The 20066-nt window shown below is 43.0% G+C and overlaps 1 protein-coding gene across 2 annotated transcripts in view; it reads left to right on the top strand.

Moving 5' to 3' along the window:
- Positions 1–20066, top strand: part of LOC111963101 (peroxisome proliferator-activated receptor delta) — a 36346-nt gene that overhangs the window by 546 nt on the left and 15734 nt on the right. For both annotated transcript variants that reach the window (XM_023986328.2, XM_023986317.2), the window contains exon 2: positions 18653–19119. In XM_023986328.2, coding sequence (XP_023842096.1) covers positions 18714–19119 — 406 coding nt within the window. In that variant the 5' untranslated portion in view covers positions 18653–18713. The remainder of the gene's footprint in view (positions 1–18652; positions 19120–20066) is intronic.

Genomic DNA, 20066 nt, shown 5'->3' with positions numbered 1-20066 from the left:
TAGRATATCGGAAAGCTTACCAGCTGAGTCTCAAGCATAGCTAGTTACTGTAGCTAGCCAGCTAATGTTAGCATTAGCTCGTTAGCTAGCTATCCCAAATCAGAGCCCATTCAAGCAGACATAGGAATTGGTTTGGCTAGCCAATTTAGATAGCTAGCTTTCTCCAACCAGCTCACAATACATATTTGTTTGCTAGCTAGCTAATTGACTTTAGAGTTAGATAGACAAACAGGTTGGCTAGCTTGCTAATGTCTCGCATGGGACAAATKATTTGTTTTTGTGTTATGGATAGATTAAGTATCACGTGAGGGATTAGAACCAGATGACAAGCTATTTTAGCTAGCCAGTTAGCTAACTGCTAGCTATCAAACTCCAATCCGTTTAGTTTGCTGACAAACTACATTGGGTCACCCACTTGAATAACTATTTCAACACTCACAAAGTAGTCTAACGTTAACTATGTGAGGCTAGTACAGCACCAGGCGATAACATGGCTAGTTTTGGATTGTACAAGATGATTAACGTTACCTACCAAGATACTAAGAATGCTAGCCAGCTCCACCACACTAGTCTAGTTTTCATACAGTACGTGCTATCTGGTACCGTTGGGACGTCCATACCCAGTGGTGGAAAAAGTARCCAATTGTCATTCTTGAGTAAAAGTATAGATGGCTTAATAGAAAATGACTCAAATGAAAGTCACCCAGTAAAATGCTACTTGAGTAAAAGTTGAAAAGTATTTGGTTTTCAATATAACGTTACTTTTCATACTAAAGTAAGTGTAATCAATCGCTAAAATGTACATAAGTATCAAAAGTAAAAGTATAAATAATTTCAGATTCCTCATATTAAGCAAACCAAACGGCACAATTTCCTTGTTTAATTTTTTTCAATGAATGTCCAGGGGCACACTRCAACATTTAGACATKATTTACAAAGGAAGCATGTGTGTTTAATGAACCTGCTAGATCAGAGGCAGTAGGGATGACCAGGGATGTTCTGTTGATAAGTGTGTGAATTGGACCATTTTCCTGTCAAAATGTAACGAGTACTTTTGGGTGTCAGGCAAAATGTATGGAGTAAAAAGTACAATATTTTCTTTAGGACTGTAGTAAATTTAAAAGTAGTCAAAAATATAAATAGTAAAGTTCAGATACACCAAAAAAAACTACTTAAATAGTACTTTAAAGTATTTTTACTCAAGTACTTTACACCACTGTCRATACCACCGTAGGAACGTCCAAAGGATTCTTGATAGCAGTGACCGTTTTCAGACTGTAACTAACTGAAGTTCCCATTTCATCGCAATGTCATTGCTTTGGTGACAGAATATTTATGACCTGAGGAAGAGATGATATAACTAGATACGATAACCTCAAGTGTAAACAGTAGAAAGCAATTTTTATGGCCGTGTTATTACACCATCTGCTTCCCTTTTTCAATAATCATGATTCTTGATTATTGTAATGAAATGTGCTAAAGTTATTGTTAAATATGACAAGCTGRAGCTAGCTATATGTACTGTATATGCTATAGTTATGCAAAAACAGATGTAGACCACAATATTGATTTTTATTTTTATTTCTCCCTAGAATCTTATCTAATTTCACAATTTATCAGCACTAACTGTTTGTTCAGTGTCTTATCTAATTCAGTTGGGATAGAGATTCCACCAGTGAGTCAGTCAGTCATTCATTCAGTCTGCAGGCTGACTAGGGTGAAACAGTCCAACTAAAGGTTGAACTTTAAGTGAACCCTCGTCGTTTTAGCTGTTGATGAGGTTTTGAGTTGGTCTAGTTGTGGTTTGTTCGTCTATCGAGTAGTGTTAGTGGAAACGGCTGCATAACGGCTGTGGTAATGTTTGTTTCTCCTAAACTCTTGTTCCACAAGCAGATACCAGAGAGAAGCAGCCCACACTGGGCTGAAACGAGCAGACATGATGCTGTTATGTTCTCATCAGCTATCTAGTGTGTGTGTGTGTGCGTGTCATATTTTACTCCCCTTTTTGAGACCTCACTTTTTCTCATACACTCCCTCAGTCTTTCTTTCCTTGCTATTTCATCTCCTTTTAATACCTCTTCAACTCCCACAAACACTCCAACTCTTATTCATTAAATCTCTATTTCTCTCTCTTTCTCGGTCTTCCTCTCCCCCGTTCGCTCCCTTTTCCTCTTTTACCCCTGCTCCCCCCTTTGGTTTTGTTATGGCAGGGGGTAACACTGTCTGTCTGGTGGAGAATTGAGTTTCCTTCTTCCTTGTACTCCGTGCCCTCACGCTTGCGCTGTCTCCCTCTCAGCTCTCCGGTGGGTGTGCTGTTACTTACACACACACACACACACGCATCTGGCTGCGGGGGTCTTTTTAGACTAGCTAGGAGGCAGGCCTAGATTTTGCCACTCAACACATTAACGGTTGCAAAGGCCACAATGCATGGTGCTGTGTTATAATTAAGCAATAAGGTACGAGGGGGTGTGGTATATGGCCAACATACCACGGCTAAGGGCTGTTCTTATGCACGACGCACCGCAGAGTGCCTGGACACAGCATTTTTACTGCTCTAATTACGTTGGCAACCATCAACTCATGCGCCAATACAACAGGTGTAGACCTTACAGTGAAATGCTTACTTACAACCCATTAACCAACAACACTTTAAGAAGTTTTAAGAAAAAACGTGTTCAGTAAAAAAAATTAACAGAAGCAGTAAAATAACAATAGCGAGGCTATATACAGGGGTTACCGGTACAGAGTCAATGTGCCGGGACACCGGTTAGTCGAGGTAATATGTACATGTAGGTAGAGGTAAAGTGACTATGCATGGATAATAAACTGAGAGTAAAAGTGGGGTCTGGGAAGCCCTTTGATTAGCTGTTCAGGACTCTTATGGCTTGGGGGTAGAAGCTGTTAAGATGCCTTTTGGACCTAGACTTAGTGCTCCGGTACCGCTTGCCGTGCGGTAGCAGAGAGAACAGTCCATGACTAGGGTAGCTGGAGTCTTTGACAATTTGTAGGGCCTTCCTCTGACACCACCTGGTATAGAGGTCCTGGATGGCAGGAAGCTTGGCCCTAGTGATGTACTGGGCTGTATGCACTACCCTCTGTAGTGCCTTGCGGTCGGAGGTCGAGCAGTTGCTGTACCAGGCAGTGATGCAACCAGCCAGGTTGCTCTCGATGGTGCAGCTGTAGAACCTTTTTGAGGATCTGAGTACCCATGCCAAATATTTTCAGTCTCCTAAGGGAGAATAGGCTTTGTTGTGCCCTCTTCACGACTGTCTTGGTGTGTTTGGACCATGATAGTTTGTTGGTGATGTGGACACCAGGGAACTTGAAGCTCTCAACCTGCTCCACTGCAGCCCCATCGATAAGAATGAGGGTGTGCTCGGTCCTCCTTTTCCTGCTGTCCACAATCATCTCCTTTGTCTTGATCATGTTGAGGGAGAGGTTGTTGTCCTGGTACCACACGGCCAGGTCTCTGTCCTCCTCCCTATAAGCTGTCTCATCGTTGTTGGTGATCAGGCCTAACACTGTTGTGTCATCGGCAAACTTGATGATGGTGTTGGAGTCGTGCCTAACTGTGCAGTCATGAGTGAACAGGGAGTACAGGTGGGGGACTGAGCATGCACCCCTGAGAGGCCCCCGTGTTGATCAGCGTGGTGGATGTGATGTTACCTACCCTTACCACCTGGGGGGCGGCCCGTCAGGAAGTCCAGGATCCAGTTGCAGAGGGAGGTGTTTAGTCCCAGGGTCCTTAGCTTAGTGATNGGTAGCAACTAGCAAGCAACAGTTGTTTCCCAGCAGTGTCAGTAAGCAGGATTTAAGGGGTCTGTGAATAGTACTCTCTCCAAAAAGTGTGTTGATCTATCCAATTAGATGTGTAATTGCATCACTCAATTTATTATGGATTTAGTGGTCCTGAAGCAAGGTAAGCAACCATCTGGGTGCATCTCGGTGATAAGGGTCTCTTAACTTATTAGTTAATCGGACTGTAGAGCTTAGTATTGCTATAAGCATCTAATCAGCCTTTTCGTGGAAGCAATGCTAGAGTTGTTGACTTTGTCATGTCTGGGTTTATTCTATAAGCAGAAGTTATCCTCAGCCTGTCATTTGGTCATGTCTTTGGCATTTGAGTAGTCATTGTTAACATTTCATATTCATTGCTCATTGGGGAGTGCAGTTTAGTTGCAGTGGCACCACACACACTGACTAGAGCTGTGAGGACACATTGTGTGGTTTCACACCTCATCAGTCTGACAAGGCAGTAACCACTGTGTGAAAGGACATGGACTTGTGGGTTGGCTTGGGCATGTCTGCTGAGGTTGACTTATTCATGCTGCAGTGGGAGCGATTGGCCGCTGCTGCTAAAACGTGGCCATCACTCCCAAGAATGTGATGTAAAAAAATATACACTAAACAAAAATATAAACTCAACATTTAAAGTCTTGGTCCAATGTTTCATGGTGTCCTGTGGGCACTGATTTGCTGATGTCAAAGTTGTGAACAAAATGCCCCATGGTGGCGTTGGAGTTATGGGCAGGCATAAGCTACAGACAATGAATACAATTGCATTTTAACAATGGCACTTTGAATCCTGAGGKCCATTGTCGTGCCGTTCATCGTCCACCATCACCTCATGTTTCAGCATGATAATGCACAGCCCCATGTCGCAAGGATCTGTACACAATTCCTGGAGGCTGAACATGTCTCTGTTCTTCAATCAATCAAATTTATTTATAAAGCCCTTCTTACATCAGCTGATGTCACAAAGTGCTGTACAGAAACCCAGCCTAAAACCCCAAACAGGTGTAGAAGCACGGTGGATAGGAAAAACTCCCTAGAAAGGCCAGAACTTAGGAAGAAACCTAGAGAGGAACCAGGCTATGAGGGGTGGCCAGTCCTCTTCTGGCTGTGCCGGGTGGAGATTATAACAGAGCATGGCCAAGATGTTCATAGATGACCAGCAGGGTCAAATAATAATAATCACAGTGGTTGTCGAGGGTGCAACAGGTCAGCACCTCAGAAGWAAATGTCAGTTGGCTATTCATAGCCGATCATTCAGAGTATCTCTACCGCTCCTGCTGTCTCTAGAGAGTTGAAAACAGCAGGTCTGGGACAGGTAGCACGTCCGGTGAACAGGTCATTGTTCCATAGCCGCAGGCAGAACAGTTGAAACTGGAGCAGCAGCATGGCCAGGTGGACTGGGGACAGCAAGGAGTCATCAGGCCAGGTAGTCCCGAGGCATGGTCCTAGGMCTCAGGTCCTCAGAGAGAATTAGAAAGCATACTTYCATTCACACAGGACACTGGATAAGACAGGAGAAATACTCCAGTTATAACAGACTGACCCTAGCCCCCCGACACATAAACTACTGCAGCATAAACACTGGAGGCTGAGACAGGAGGGGTCGGGAGACACTGTGGCCCCGGACGGGGCCAAACAGGCAGGATATAACCCCACCCACTTTGCCAAAGCACAGCCCCCACACCACTAGAGGGATATCTTCAACCACCAACTTACCATCCTGAGACAAGGCCGAGTATAGCCCACAAAGATCTGTTCTTCTATGGCCTGCATACTCACCAGACATGTCACACATTGATCGACGTGAATGATAGCATGTTCCAGTTCCCACCAATATCCAGCAAATTCGCACAGCCATTGAAGAGTCGTACATAATCAACAGCCTGATCAACTCTATGTGAAGGAGATGTCACGCTGTGTGAGGCAAATGGTGGTCACACCAGATACTGACTGGTTTTCTGATCCACGACCCTACCTTTTTTAAAGTTATCTTTGACCAACAAATGCATATCTGTATTCCCAGTCATGTGAAATCCATACATTAGGCAATAATTAATTTATTTCAATTGACTGATTTCCTTATGAACTGTAACTCAGTAAAATCTTTGAAATTGTACCATGTTGCGTTTATATTTTTGTTCAGTATAATTGGTAAAAAGTTTTCAGTTAACTTAGATTAAAACCAGATATAAAGTATGAAATAAATATAATGGAGTAAAATATTTTTAGGTAAGATCATCTTTGAGAAGAAAAAGAAARGCACCCCTATTTAGGCGAGGTGCTGGCTAGCGGAGTAGAAAACTTGAAAATAAAGGAGAGCCGCAAACTCTAGGAGCTCAGATGCAAAAATGTAATTACCAACGTTTCGACAGCCAAGCTGTRTTCATCGGTATAGTCACAAACACTGCGGGATGACTCATTTATATAGTGTCAAAAGACACACAGGTGTCTGTAATCATGGCCAAGAGTGGCCTAATATCATTGGTTAATTCTCAAATATTAAAKTGYCATYCAAAGAACAGCATACYAAAAACYAATGGATAGCATACGATSATAGATTCATTTTAGACTACACAAGCTTACAAACAATTACAATGGCAAAGTCACAATAATCACAAGAATGGCTTCAGATCAAAGTCTACGTTGAGACCCGAAGGGGGCAAGGYTCTTTAAGTTAAAGAACCAGGCAGCCTCTCGTTTTAACAATAAATTATCAAGGTCACCCCCTCTCCTAGGGAGGGTGACATGTTCGATGCCAATATAACGAAAAGACGAAATCGAGTGGCCTGCCTCCAAAAAGTGGGCCGCAACTGGGTAATTCAAGTTTTTGCACCTWATGGTGCTACGATGCTGTGATCATCTTTGAGAACTATTAACTACCAGAATTAAAAGTAGACGGGCATTTTCATCAAAAAGAACCCATGAGGACCAYCAGGGGAAGTTCATAGGAGCATATTAAATTGGGTGTGAAATGAAAGCTGAGTCTATATTTTTGGGAAATCTTTCAACCATTTTCCATCTTAAAAATGTGGCATAAGTGAYGGCTTTGATTTCTGTATTAACAGCTGGAAAAGAGGTCTAAGAAAACATCTACCAGAAAGTCCTTAAAGGTATCAGAAATSCATCAAAACACAATGTTGAAGTAATGAATCCTGCCAACTAATATCAACACTAAAATATCATTTTGGAGAAATTGTTCACCTTTTTTTTAACCTTTTACCAAAAACCCACATATCTTGAAGATATTTTCAAATGTCTCTCCCTCATGAGGGAGAATCTTGAAAGTTCACAGAAGTAACAATTCATGCTAGACRTACCAATTAGTTATAATGATTTTACTGATATCAATTTTGTTTATAAATTATTAAAGGGATACTTCAGGATTTTGGCAATGAGAACCTTTTATCTACTTCCCTAGAGTCRGATGAACTCATGGATACCATTTTTGTCTCTCAGTTCAGTATGAAGGATGTTGGCGGTAGTTTGGCGAGCCAATGTTAACTCGCATTAGCGCAATGACTGGAAGTGTATGGGTATCTGCTAGCATATCCCTTTAAGTAATTAAACTCTTAATTCCGTTACCAAATTGGTAACAGGGTTACCGAAAAAAAAATCTGTAACGGAATTACTGCAACTGATTTCGCTACAATTGGATATCATAATAGTCACAAACCACAGTCGGGTCACCTGCTACTGTTCTCCCTTCCACTGCCATACTGTTTTCTTTCTGTTGTCTGGTGGTCAAACCGAGAGTGTTGAAAKATTCTGAGTCTGGACATCCTCTCCCTCTGCCTCTCGCCTTCTGTGTCAAACTAAGCATGTAACTGTGTTGACAGTCATTGATCAACAAGTCATTTTGCATGTRGAACAACCCAGGCAATATCAGTAGCCTAGTCAAACTGTGCGCATCACCTTCAGCATTCAAATGTTTGTAAAATGGCTTGCGCAATATTAGGCTTTATTAGTTGAGTGACAACCAATGTAATTTGCTAGGTTATCAAATGCGCTGTTGAAAATTGTGTTTACTGGAATAAAGTAGCCTAACCAACCGCCTGAGACAGGACTCGCATCCGGCTATATAGCCTACCTGCTGATCGGGGCTTAGGCTACATTACATTTTATTTTGATCAGGTTCACCATCAGCAATAGTTTAGGTTGTTTTGCTTTAAACAATCAGTGTATATGGTAATTCTTTGATGTAATGGGGAAAGTTGATCATTTCATAAGGACAACAATTGCTTCTACCGCACTGCACGGTCAAAGCGGGAGAAAAATAACCTTCCAAATGGTCTAAACCAGGGGTGTRGAACTCATTTTGCCCTGGAGGCCACATTCGGTCTTCAACGATGTCCGGAGGGCCGCACTGAAAATGTATATATTCTTGCTGTCAAAATTAGCAAAYAATAGTCCTCTATCCATTGTTTTTGGAATTTGACAGTCTAGTGATTGTTAGCGACCTGGACAGTCAAGAAACTGTAAGAATATAGGTCCGTTATCATTTCTACACAGTTTTGATTTGGTTTTAGTCATTTTAAAGTAGATTGAGTTTGTATTTTTATTGTGTTTTTCATGCTCAACGGTTTCCCGTGTGTATCAAGAATGGTCCACCACCCAAAGGACATGCAGCCAACTTGACACAACTGTGGGAAGCCAACATGGGCCAGCATCCCTGTGGAATGCTTTCAACACCTTGTAGAGTCTGTGAAATAAGTAACGTAGAGATGCGGTCTTAAGGCCAGATATTRAGGAGGCAGAAGGTTCAGGTGCATAAGTGTTGATATTTATATTCACTCTCATTGACTTCTTACACATTGTTACGTTACAGCCTTAAATAGTTTTTTCCCCCTCATCAATCTACACACAATACCTCATAATGACAAAGAAAAAACTGGTTTTTGGATTTAAAGAGAAATGTATACATAAAAAAAAATTAAAAAAATACATTTACATAAGTATTCAGACCCTTTGCTCAGTACTTGTTGAAGCAGCTTTGGCAGTGATTACAGCCTCGATTCTTGGGTATGACGCTACAAGCTTGGCACACCTGTATTTGGGGAGTTTCCCATTCTCTGCAGATCCTCTCAAGTTCTGTCAGGTTGGATGGGGAGCGTCGCTGCACAGCTATTTTCACATCTCTCCAGAGATGTTTGATCGGGTTGAAGTCCGGGCTCTGGCTGGGCCACTCAAGGACATTCAGAGACTTGTCCCGAAGCCACTCCTTCGTTGTCTTGACTGTGTGCTTAGGGTCATTGTCTTGTTGGAAGGTGAACCTTGGCCCCAGTCTGAGGTCCTGAGCACTCTGGAGCAGGTTTTCATTAAGGATCTCTCTGTACTTTTCTCCGTTKATTTTTCCCTCAATCCTGAGTAGTCTCCCAGTCCCTGCCACTGAAAAACATCCCCACAGCATGATGGTGCCAGGTTTCCTCCAGACGTGGCACTTGGRATTCAGGCAAACAAGTTAAATCTTGGTTTCATCAGACCAGAGAATCTTGTTTCTCATGTTCTTGTTTCTTATGTCATGTGCCTTTTTACTGAGGAGTGGCTTCCATCTGGCCACTCTACCATAAAAACCTGATTGGTGGAGTGCTGCAGAGATGGTTGCCCTTCTGGAAGGTTCTCCCATCTCCACAGAAGAACTCTGGAGCTCCGTCGAAGTGACCACCAGGTTGTTGGTCACCTRCCTGACCGAGGTCCCTTTCCCCCGGTTGCTCAGTTTGGCCGGGCATCCAGCTCTAGGAAGAGTCTTGGTGGTTCCAAATTTCTTCAATTTAAGAATGATGGAGGCCACTGTATTCTTGGGGACCTTCAATGCTGCAAAAAAAWMTTGGTACCCTTCCCCAGATCTGTGCCTCGACACAATCCTGTCTTGGAGCTCTACGGCCAATTCCTTCGACCTCATGACTTGGTTTTGGCTCTGACYTGCACTGTGAACGGTGGGACCTTATAGACAGGTGAGTGTGCACATAACTAGTTTTCTGTGTGACCTGGAATTTTAATTTAAGATCACTAGTGTGCCTAAAAAAATGAAGGATTCTAGCTTTAGAAATTGTGCTCCTAAATTTCATCGTGAAATTTCAACTTCAGTTCACAATTGGGGGACAAAAAGCAAACATTGCCCTCCTTATCTGATAGTGGGGTGGTAGATACCCAGTTTCCGTTATGGCTCAGTTCCGGTGCCAAAATATATATATATTCTTTTCACTCACTCACTGGCCAGTTAATTAAGTACACCACCCCATTCATGAAAATGGATCACGTGGCAGTGGTTTACTATATAAAGTAGGCAGACGGGCATCAAGGCACTCAGGTCACTCGTTTTGCCCTTCAATCGAACAGTAACTAAGTGACTTTGWGCATGGTATGATTGTCGGTGACCGGTGCTCCGGATCCAGTATCTCAGAAACAGCCGCTCTCCTGGGCTTTTCACACGCAACCGTGTCTAGGGTTTACAGAGAATGGTGCGACAAACAAAAAGCATCCAGTCAGCGGCAGTCCTGTGGGTGAAAACAGCTCGTTTATGAGAGGTTGAAGGAGAATAGCAAGAATCGTGCAAGCTAACAYGCGGGCCGCAAACAGACAAATAACGGCGCAGTACAACAGTGGTGTGCAGAACGGCATCTAGGAATGCACAACTCTTCAATCCTTGTCACGGATGGGCAATTGCAGCGGCGGGTTCCACTCCTCTCAGGACCGGTACCAAATAAACTGGCTAGTTTGTGTACATGTCCATCATTTACAAACGTGCGCACACAGAAGTCGGCTCCGATAGATTCGGCTCTGGGATAAAAATGTTGAATGGAAAATGTAATGTTTATGCAACAAATTTTAGTGCATCGAACTAGGGGTGTAACATTTAAATGAAATTTTTATTTTAAGTCACAAAATTACCACCAACTGGTCCCAATCATTATCATAAAGGGAAAAATTACACTTAAACAAATACCGAACGCAAGGATGGTGTAATGTTCGGAGATAGACGTCTTTCAAATTATTTGCCACGGATTTAAAGCGCTCTGCATGTCATCGTTAACAGTTGGAAAAATGGCAGAGAGCAGGGCAGCGACAGCAGCGAAGTGAAATGCTAACTTTGCAAGCTGGACTTGAGCTACAGTGGCAGTACAGGTGCAATGCTGAAAGTGAGCRACCGTAAGATCCAACCCGTTGCTGGCAGCAGTGCGATAAGGTACAGTTGATATGCAGCCATTGTCAATGGTAGAGGATGTTGGCTTCAATGTTGCCCTAATGGCACGTCTTGGAACAGACTACAAGATGCCATGTTCGGGGAAAAGAACATGACTGTCTGGATGGAGAAATTGTACTTTGATTTCTCTGCAAGTACAAAGCTCGATCTCTCACACCATATGTGGGGTAAGAACATATTATTGGACGTCTATGAACACACTGTCATACATCACTGCAATGAGCCATCACATTGATGAGAAGTGAGAACATGGAGAGGCACACAGCATATAATTGTTGCTGAGTGGGTGGGGGGGCAGCAGTAAGGTGAGCGCTATCTGGTAGGGTTTCGACTAGATAAATATGACATGAAATCGATCAGAATGCTGAAATCATGTCGGAAAATGTTTTTCCGGAGTGACATAATATGTGTTAGACTCAGTAACACGGCCTTTTCCCTATAATGTAAACTCTAACACAAATGACTTTAAGCGTATAACTTACATTTCCACAAAATCATTTGCACTCATGACTACTGGTTTTAATTTCATTTTCAGCCGACTTACAAGCAATTACTTTATGTATTTATTGTTAAAAATCAACTTGCAAGATTGCTAAATCTGTCTAGCCTGCTAAAGTTAGCCCTACTAGCCTGCTAACGTTAGCCCTAACAGTAACCTATTTTGCATTGTTAAGTAAATATAATCTCAGTAAATGTTCAAACAATAAACCAAACATTGAAGCCTTATTAGAATCCGCCACCAAAAATGTATTTTGTTTAAAGTAATAACTACTGATTTACATGCTATTGGTAAAAACAGCTGCGAGATACCTGCCTTTTCTCTGCAACTAAATAATGATTATTTCTATTTTTAGCTGATATGCGACTGGGTACATTGAAGCAACATACAACATTATCTCAATTTGATATGTTACACCGGCAAGTATAATAATATTTGCCAGGGCATATTAATTATAAATCCTATTATTTCACATGGCGATGTAGGAAGCTAAAAGGTTAGCTAGCTTGCAGTGTTTAGCCAACTTGCTAGCAAGGGAAGACCAGATGAGACTCTTATTTTGCATTCACATCAAATGAGAAGACCACAAGAAKATTTCTGTCACCCCCTGGTGAATTTTGCTGTTTGCGAGTCTGGATCAGTGAGGTATCATGTTACCGAAAGATGGACTTTCCTCTAAAACGTGACCATCAGCTCACGCACGTGCATAGATCTACGCARGCTAAGTGTGTGGAAACTTAAAGCAGGATATAATGTCAGTGCTATGGTCTGTCCGCATTGATTCCAACTCTTTTCAATAATTTACAATTGGGCTTTGGCCTATATTTTGTCTTCAAATGTCATGTGTGGAGGAGTAAGATTTAGGCTACACAATGTTTTCATTGTTTAGAAAACCAGGAGCAAGGCTGTGTGTTGCTGCCGAAGCATAGCATAAGGCCTAGTTGAAGTTGATGGGCTAGTATTTTGTATTTCGCAAGGATGTTGCACAAACTTCTAGAACTTCAGTGTTTTGGGAGTACGAAGATGTATCTGTCTATATGGACACTAAACCTGGTTGATTCTTTCTTTCTTTCTTTCTTAAGCAACACACCAAAAAAACTCTATCGGCTGCCTTCAGAGACAGATGACTTAAGCTTAAATTTCCACTCCGGTGACTTTTCCCAAAGATATCAAGAGCATTTAGACTTGTCCCCCACCCACAACCTGTCAAACTAGTTTTCACATTTTCACATTTCCCTAGTATAAGCATTTCTGAAAGTGATAATTTTTACTCTTATGACAGAGTATCAATGTAAACCAGTCCATTCATACTTTGTATAACAGAAACCCATAACCTAGATTGCAAATTAACCTATGAATATAGAATGTGTAGACTTGACTGATGTATACCACTGTGGTGGCATTTATATCTTTGGGGTAATAGACGCAGGTAAGAACTTGCCAAATTTGTCCATCTAGGCCTATAGTAGGCTAATCCCCAACCATTCAAAGTCGCTGCCCATTTGAAATGCTTATAGTTGATGAAGAGCTCCATAGAGTCCACCTAGGGCATATTCACCTCATTTTAAAATAATCCCTCTGGTCTTTCACAATGTGTGTTTATCACTAATCTGGGTCGGAGGTGAATGGTCATCCCATTCAGTGGGCACAGAGGGAGGAGCACAAGTTCATCTGGTCTGTTTTCACTGGAGAAGGGGGAGGTGCATACAGGAGCTGGGTGGAGAGAAGGGAGTGGAGAGGGGATGGGGGGGGGGTGAAAGGGCATTCATAGGATAGAGTTTGTGCAGTGGAGAGAAATTCACAATATCAACCACTCAGAGAATTCAACAAAGCAGAGACCTGTTGGGATGCTTGTACAATTCAACCCTACCTTTCTCCTCCCTTGAAGCAATCCCAGATCTCTGAGCGAGTGTTATTGGGGAAAGTATTGAGGTGGACATTTCTCCAATTACATAGGTCGGTGATTCCATCCAGGAAGTTAGGATGAATTTTATAAGTGTTGAAACAGTCCAGTCCCAGGGAACAAGACTAACTACGAGGCAACTCTGACCTTGACTGGCTCTATTGTTTTAAAGGCTGTTGCCAGCAGGTCCCAATTATGTCTAATCCACTGGCTTCTTCTCATCACCTGTCCTTCCTTTTCTTATGTCCTCTCCTTCATGATCACTGGTCTAAAATAACATAACAAAACATGATAAACTAAGGCCTAGGGCTTGTTTGAATACTTATAAAATGCATCCCTCCTTCCTGAGCTAATGATTGAACACAATTTCCTTCACCCAATCTGGTCATATCAGATCATCAGTGACTGATTATCTCAAAGGAAGGATTCGCTGTCTTGTGAAGAGAAGGTGACAAGGAAAGGAACCTGTTTAAAAGCATTGGGACACATCCATCTACTTCCCTCTCCATCCTTCCTTCCCTCTCTCCTGTCAGTTTTTTGGCTCTAAGTCCAGCTCGTAGATTAACTATGACGCAGCCAGCCTCAATCATTCCTGCCTAAGCTGCTCTTATTTAACACTGGGAAATGAATACGTTCTTTGCTTTGTCTTAATCGCACCAAAGCTGGGGACTGTTGGGAAAGATTTTAGAAGTTTAGCATTATGAGCCACTGCCAAGGGCTCCGGGCGGTGCGGCTCGTCTAGTCAGTCATTGATTCGTCAGAGAATGGGTTCTCTTTGATCTTGTCACTGTTATGTATCGGAGTTCAGCCAATGGGCTTTGTTTCYCTTAGTGTTCAGAAATTGAGATTTGATGACGTAACTAGTTTGAATGCAGAATGGGTTGTTTGACTCATGCACACTTATACTTGCGAAATACTGTTATTAGGAGAACTCAGACTTTGGAACGAAATGTTACCCATTCGCATCTCATATGTTTGCCTGACTACAATATTTTATTTTGATACGTTAATAAATACATTGTTAATTGTGGCACGTTTACCTGCCTACAATACCCACTGTAGTGTGCATAGATTGCAAGCCCATAGTAAGTCAATAAGGCTAAATGGCTAGCTAGCCACAAAGAATTGACAGCTAATCATTTACCTGGCATAACATTAGTTTAAGGTCGTTTTTGCTTGTTAAACTAGCTAGATTATTATGATTCACACATAGCTAGCTGATAGTTATGAAGATACAGATGACCAGATTACATTAACAAACCTGTATTGCCATTAGCCTGTCAGGCAACAGATTGAGTGAATAGGCAGTAACGTTACAGGGCATAGTTTTACTAAGGTTACTCTCGTTTCCCGACTCCCGCCCTTTCACTAACTTTTTGTTTTGTTTTTTTGACGGAGTGGATGGCTACCAGTGGTGACTGTGTGATATCATCAGCAAACCACAACTGATCACCTGAAGTCATTGTGAAGACCCCACAAGCGATGCCTACACTGACCGTGCAACGACATAAGCCTTCAGTGCTTCCTTCCGCCATCTAGCTGCTCTCCTCCTGGATCGATATCCTTTTAGCTGTTGGTTCCGTGTATCGTCCGGATGTTTATTGGTAGCGTAGCTAGTACTAGGGCCGGGACAATATCAGTATCGTTATATATTATTTTAATTCTTTTTAATGGCAAAAAGGAAAACGCAAAGCAGACCGAACACTTGGGTCCATACCTGCTGTATGTAAAATATTGTGAGCTATAGCTTGGAAAATAAATAAATGTGACTCTGGATGGCATATTTGTTTCCAACATTAGGGCTGTTTTCCTAAAGAAGTTCAACCCTCTTTGTGTTTTGTTTCCTTGCCACGATACTAATAAGTATCGCAATACTGGTATCCTCACAGCCCTATTTAGTACCAGGTTATATCTGTCTCTTATACACATCTAGATGTGTATAAGAGACAGATATAACACATCCAGGGAATTTATATTTTGATGTGCAACCTGTCAAACTAGGATCTAGAGTTATAGGATCTAGAATTCCTTTTCAGAGAATTTGCAGACATCTTTGTGCATATTGGCCTATAGGCTATTATGGTTGCCCGAACAGGCAAGTGAAATTTTGTCTTGGCAACATAATTTGCTTTCACTAGTGTTTCATTTGTACATGTGTATTTGCGGGGCACAACAAAAAAGAAACCAAGCCAAGCATCACACAGTTCTTCTCCCTAAATTCCCTTTCCCCTCCGTGTCCCATTCACTCAATTGCGTTCCGACTGCTCCCTTCACACACACGTGCTGAGTGCGCACACAAGCTCCCGTTAGGCCTACAGAAATAAATGCCTATAAAATGGGATAGGATATACAAGCTACATTCCTTGCCAAATTATGAGTTTTATCAAAAATTCGAAATMGATTTTTTTTTGATTTTGAAGTAGGTCAATATGTTTTCCAACAATGAGCGGCAGTTTTCAAATAATTGAGTCCAGTCTATTTTTCGATTAAGCTACCTTGTGAACGGCTAGTGCCTTTTTAGAATTGGTTAGACTGGGCTATAACCCCCCTAAACATAGACAGGTTCCACACTGAAAATATGCAAAAACTTGATATAGACAGTGTCATTAAGCATATGCCTACTCACCAAACGGATGTCGCTGCCGGAATTATTCACCATGCTGTGTTCAATATGGAATTGTTCATTCATTTTGAAAATTACAAAGAACAGTCAGAATAAACTAAATCCAATATTTTGTATATTGAAAAGATAACCTATTGTGGTTTGTAACCCTGAAAGAATTGTCTTTCAACTCGCCAAATTGAACCCCGTTTCAAATGATTACTCTTGGATAATAACTGAGGCACGAAATGCGCATCACTTCTCGCTGGCAACTTTTTTTCATTTGGAAAAATATATTTTATTCTGTAAGTTTTTATTTTTTTAACTATAAAATAGGTGTCTGTTATGGCTAGAGAAATAAGAGCATCTGTCAAATTAACAAAATGAGGATATGCCATTGCACAGCCATTGGCTTCTACAAGCAAGTGCCACTGCTGAGGTTACTGCGTATTTAAGATTMTGTTCCACGATATAATAGAACCAGTTGATATTATGCCTTCAATAAATGTATCTTAATTGGCACTTGCTTTTTTATTGACTGAATATACACAGTGTCCTGTTTATTTGGTACACCACCCCATTCAAGAAAATGGTTTGCTCCTACAGCAAGTGAGTCATGTGGCTTGGGCTTGCTATATAAAGCCGGCAGACAGGCATTTGGTTACTGTTCGATWGAAAGTTAGTGGGCCTAAGTGACTTTGAGCGTGGTTTGATCATCGGTTCCAGGCGCTCCAGATCCAGAATCTCAAAAACATCTGCCCTCCTGGGCTTTTCCCGCACAACATTGTCTAGGGTTTTACCAAGAATGGATGTTWTTTTTTTTTTTTMTGTCGCACCAGTCAGCGGCAGTCCTGTGGGCGAAAACAGCTCGTTGATGAGAAAGGTCGAAGGAGAATGGCAGCAATCGTGCAAGCGGGCCACAAACAGACAAATAATGGCACAGTGGTGTGCAGAATGGCATCTCGGAAAGCAGAACTTGTCGATCCTTGTCACGGATTTTATTTTTATTGAACCTTTATTTAACTAGGCAACACAGTTAAGAACACATTCTTATTTACAATGACGGCCTACCGTGGAACAGTGGGTTTAACTGCCTTGTTCAGGGGCAGAACGACAGATTATTTTATCTTGTCAGCTCGGGGATTCGATCCAGCAACCTTTCGGTTACTGGCCCAYCGCTCTAACCACTAGGCTACCTGCCGCCCCAGATGGGCTATTGCAGCAGACAACCACACTGGGTTCCACTCCTATCAGCTAAAAACAAGAAGCGMCTCCAGCGGGCACACGGTCACCAACACTCAACAATTGAGAAGTGGAAAAATATCACCAGGTTTTACAAATCCTGGTTTCTGTTGCGTCACGCTAATGGCAGTCAGGATTTGCCATAAGCATCACGAGTCCATGGACCCAGCCGGCCTGATGCAGGCTGCTGGTGGTGATGTGCTGGTGTGGGGAGTGTTCTCCTGGCACACGTTAGGTCCCTTGATACCAACTGAAGCATCGGCCATTTCTGACACCTTGTAAAATCCGTGCCTCAGAGAATTCAGGCTGTTCTGTAGTGTGTATGTTGTACAAAGCGGAGGCGTTTTTAAATTCCATGTCTTTAGGGTATTCTCTCTTCCCTCTTCTAAACGCACCAGACTGATAAACTTGGTGATCCCCCATGAAATCAGCCCTACGGTCTGTTCCCTTGAACCCTATTTCTACTTGGCAGACACACACACAAACAGCCACCCAAGGCCAGTGGGGGAAAGTGCATGGCTGTTCAGCAGAAAGTGGGGAATGTGGGGAAAGGTCAGTGGCGCTGGCTGATCCCAAGAGCAGATCGTCCCTATACACACACGCAGCACGCAGAGCGTCTTCAGCTCAGACAACACCAGACACCCAGACCTTGGGCTCTCCCTCCCAACAACAGGTGTCTGTAMAAAAACACCAGCCTTGCCTGCCCCATGGCCCACACGTGCTGGGACCTGGAGGCTAGCCTACTCTGTGTGTGTGCGTTTTTTTCTCATGCATACACTCACTCTCCTCCCTCTCTGGCACACAAAGACCCAGAAGTTACACTGCGTGTGTGTCGGTGCATTATTTTTGTTGTTGCATACTTCTCTATTCCCCCCCCATTTTTTTCCACTCTCTCTGTTAGTGGTTAGCTGGATCAATTACAGTTGTTTAGAGTCTAACAGCTGGCGCTCATCTGCAGCAGGCCAACTCCAGGCCCGCATCGGAGACCTCTAACCTGGCCCATATGCTGTGTCTCTGTGGGGAGGCTCTTTCTGTCTTTCTGGTTTGGAGGTGCACTGGGTGAGGCTGTCTCAGCTGTGGAGGGACCTGTTGAATGGGACCAGGTCAAAGCTTCTTATGACAAGTGTTTCCAGAAGAGACTGTGCCTGTTACACTTTTACATGGAAGCCTTTCATTATCTCTCCAGTTAAAACAACGTTGAGAGAAGTGTTTCATGGATCTAATTGGATGTCTCGATTTGTAAAAGGCATTCCGATTGAACGGTCACTGTATTCTGTGAGAACCGCTCCGATTGGTTGCAACACACCAATGTATCCTCCTGAACCACCACCAATTTGGAATAAATCATTCCTGTAACCAATCTGTAACAGATCTGTACTAACTGGCTGTTCCACTCCTCACCAACAGGGCGGGAATGGTGACACCATGACCGAGGGTGGCTGAGAGTCAGGGGAAGCCACACAGCGCCATGGAGGGCACCAGGGCCACCATCTTGGCGCCGGTCAGAAGCGACGGCCCTCGACGGGATCGGAAGCGGCYTGTCGGGGGTCCTGTAAGGAAGGGGGGTGTCTGCCAGAACAGGACCGCCTCCCCACATGGGGAGTGCACCTCGGACGGAGAGAGGGAGCCGGAGTCAGCCTTGAAGGAACTGAAACCAAACCCGCTGTCGAAGGGGCTGGGCAAATGGGATACTGAGGGGGAGCGAGGAGCGGAGGTGTCGCCTGAGGGGGAGGACGTCCTTTGCTCCTGGGAAATGGATTCTCAGGACGAGGAGGCGCAGCAGCAGGAGAAAGAGGAGGAGAAACAGAAGGGGAGTAGTAACAGCCACAGCACCTCCAATACGGATAGTCCTGCCCCCTCCAGCAGCTGCACAGGTGAGAGAGACGCACACACTCCCTCACACTCCCTCACACTCACACAACTGGAATCTCCACTGTGGACAGTATCATAACTTCGATAGCTTTGTACTAGTTGAATATTATTAGTGAAATGTGTGTGCTACMTCTGTGTTGATCAGCCAGTGACGGGGCTGTTCTTATAGTATGAACACACAGCATCACCTTTCACTCCTCACACAGTAAATTCCCTTTGACGTTTACTTTTAGACATGGCTCCTATAACTAGTGAGTCCCCTCGTTGACTTGAAAGAACTGTGTTCCAATCTAGAACTCAGTATTCTGATCTATACTGAACAAAAATATAAACACAACATGTAAAGTTCTGGTCCCAAGTTTCATGAGCTGAAATAAAAGATCGTAGAAATATTCCATATGCACAAAAAGCTTATTTCTCWCAAATTTAGTGCACATATTTGTTTACTTCCCTGTTAGTGAGCAATAAAGACAACTCTAAAACATGCAGTTTTGTCACACAACACAATGCCACAGATGTCTGAAGTTTTGAGGGAGCGTGCAATTGTAGTGCAACTGARGGCAGGAATGTTCACCAGAGCTGTTGCCAGAGAATTGAATGTTAATTTCTCTACCATAAGCCGCCTCCAATGTCGTTTTAGAGAATTGGTGGTACGTCCAACCGGCCTTACAACCACAGACCACGTGTAACTACGCCAGCCCAAGACCTCCACATCCCGCTTTTTCACCTGCAGGATCGTCTGAGACAAGCCACRCAGACAGCTGATGAAACTGTGGGTTTGCACAACCAAAGAATTTATGCACGAACTGTCAGAAATTGTCTCAGGGAAGCTCATCTGCATGCTCGTCGTCCTRACCAGGGTCTTGACCTGACTGCAGTTTGGTGTTGTAACTGACTTCATTGGGCAAATGCTCACCTTTGATGGCCACTGGCACGCTGAAGAAGTGTG

Source organism: Salvelinus sp. IW2-2015, linkage group LG1 (genome assembly GCF_002910315.2).
Source record: "Salvelinus sp. IW2-2015 linkage group LG1, ASM291031v2, whole genome shotgun sequence".
In the NCBI taxonomy this organism is placed as follows: Eukaryota; Metazoa; Chordata; class Actinopteri; order Salmoniformes; family Salmonidae; genus Salvelinus; species Salvelinus sp. IW2-2015.
The sequence above is the reverse complement of the archived record's forward strand: the minus strand, read 5'-3'. Positions and strand labels throughout refer to the sequence as shown.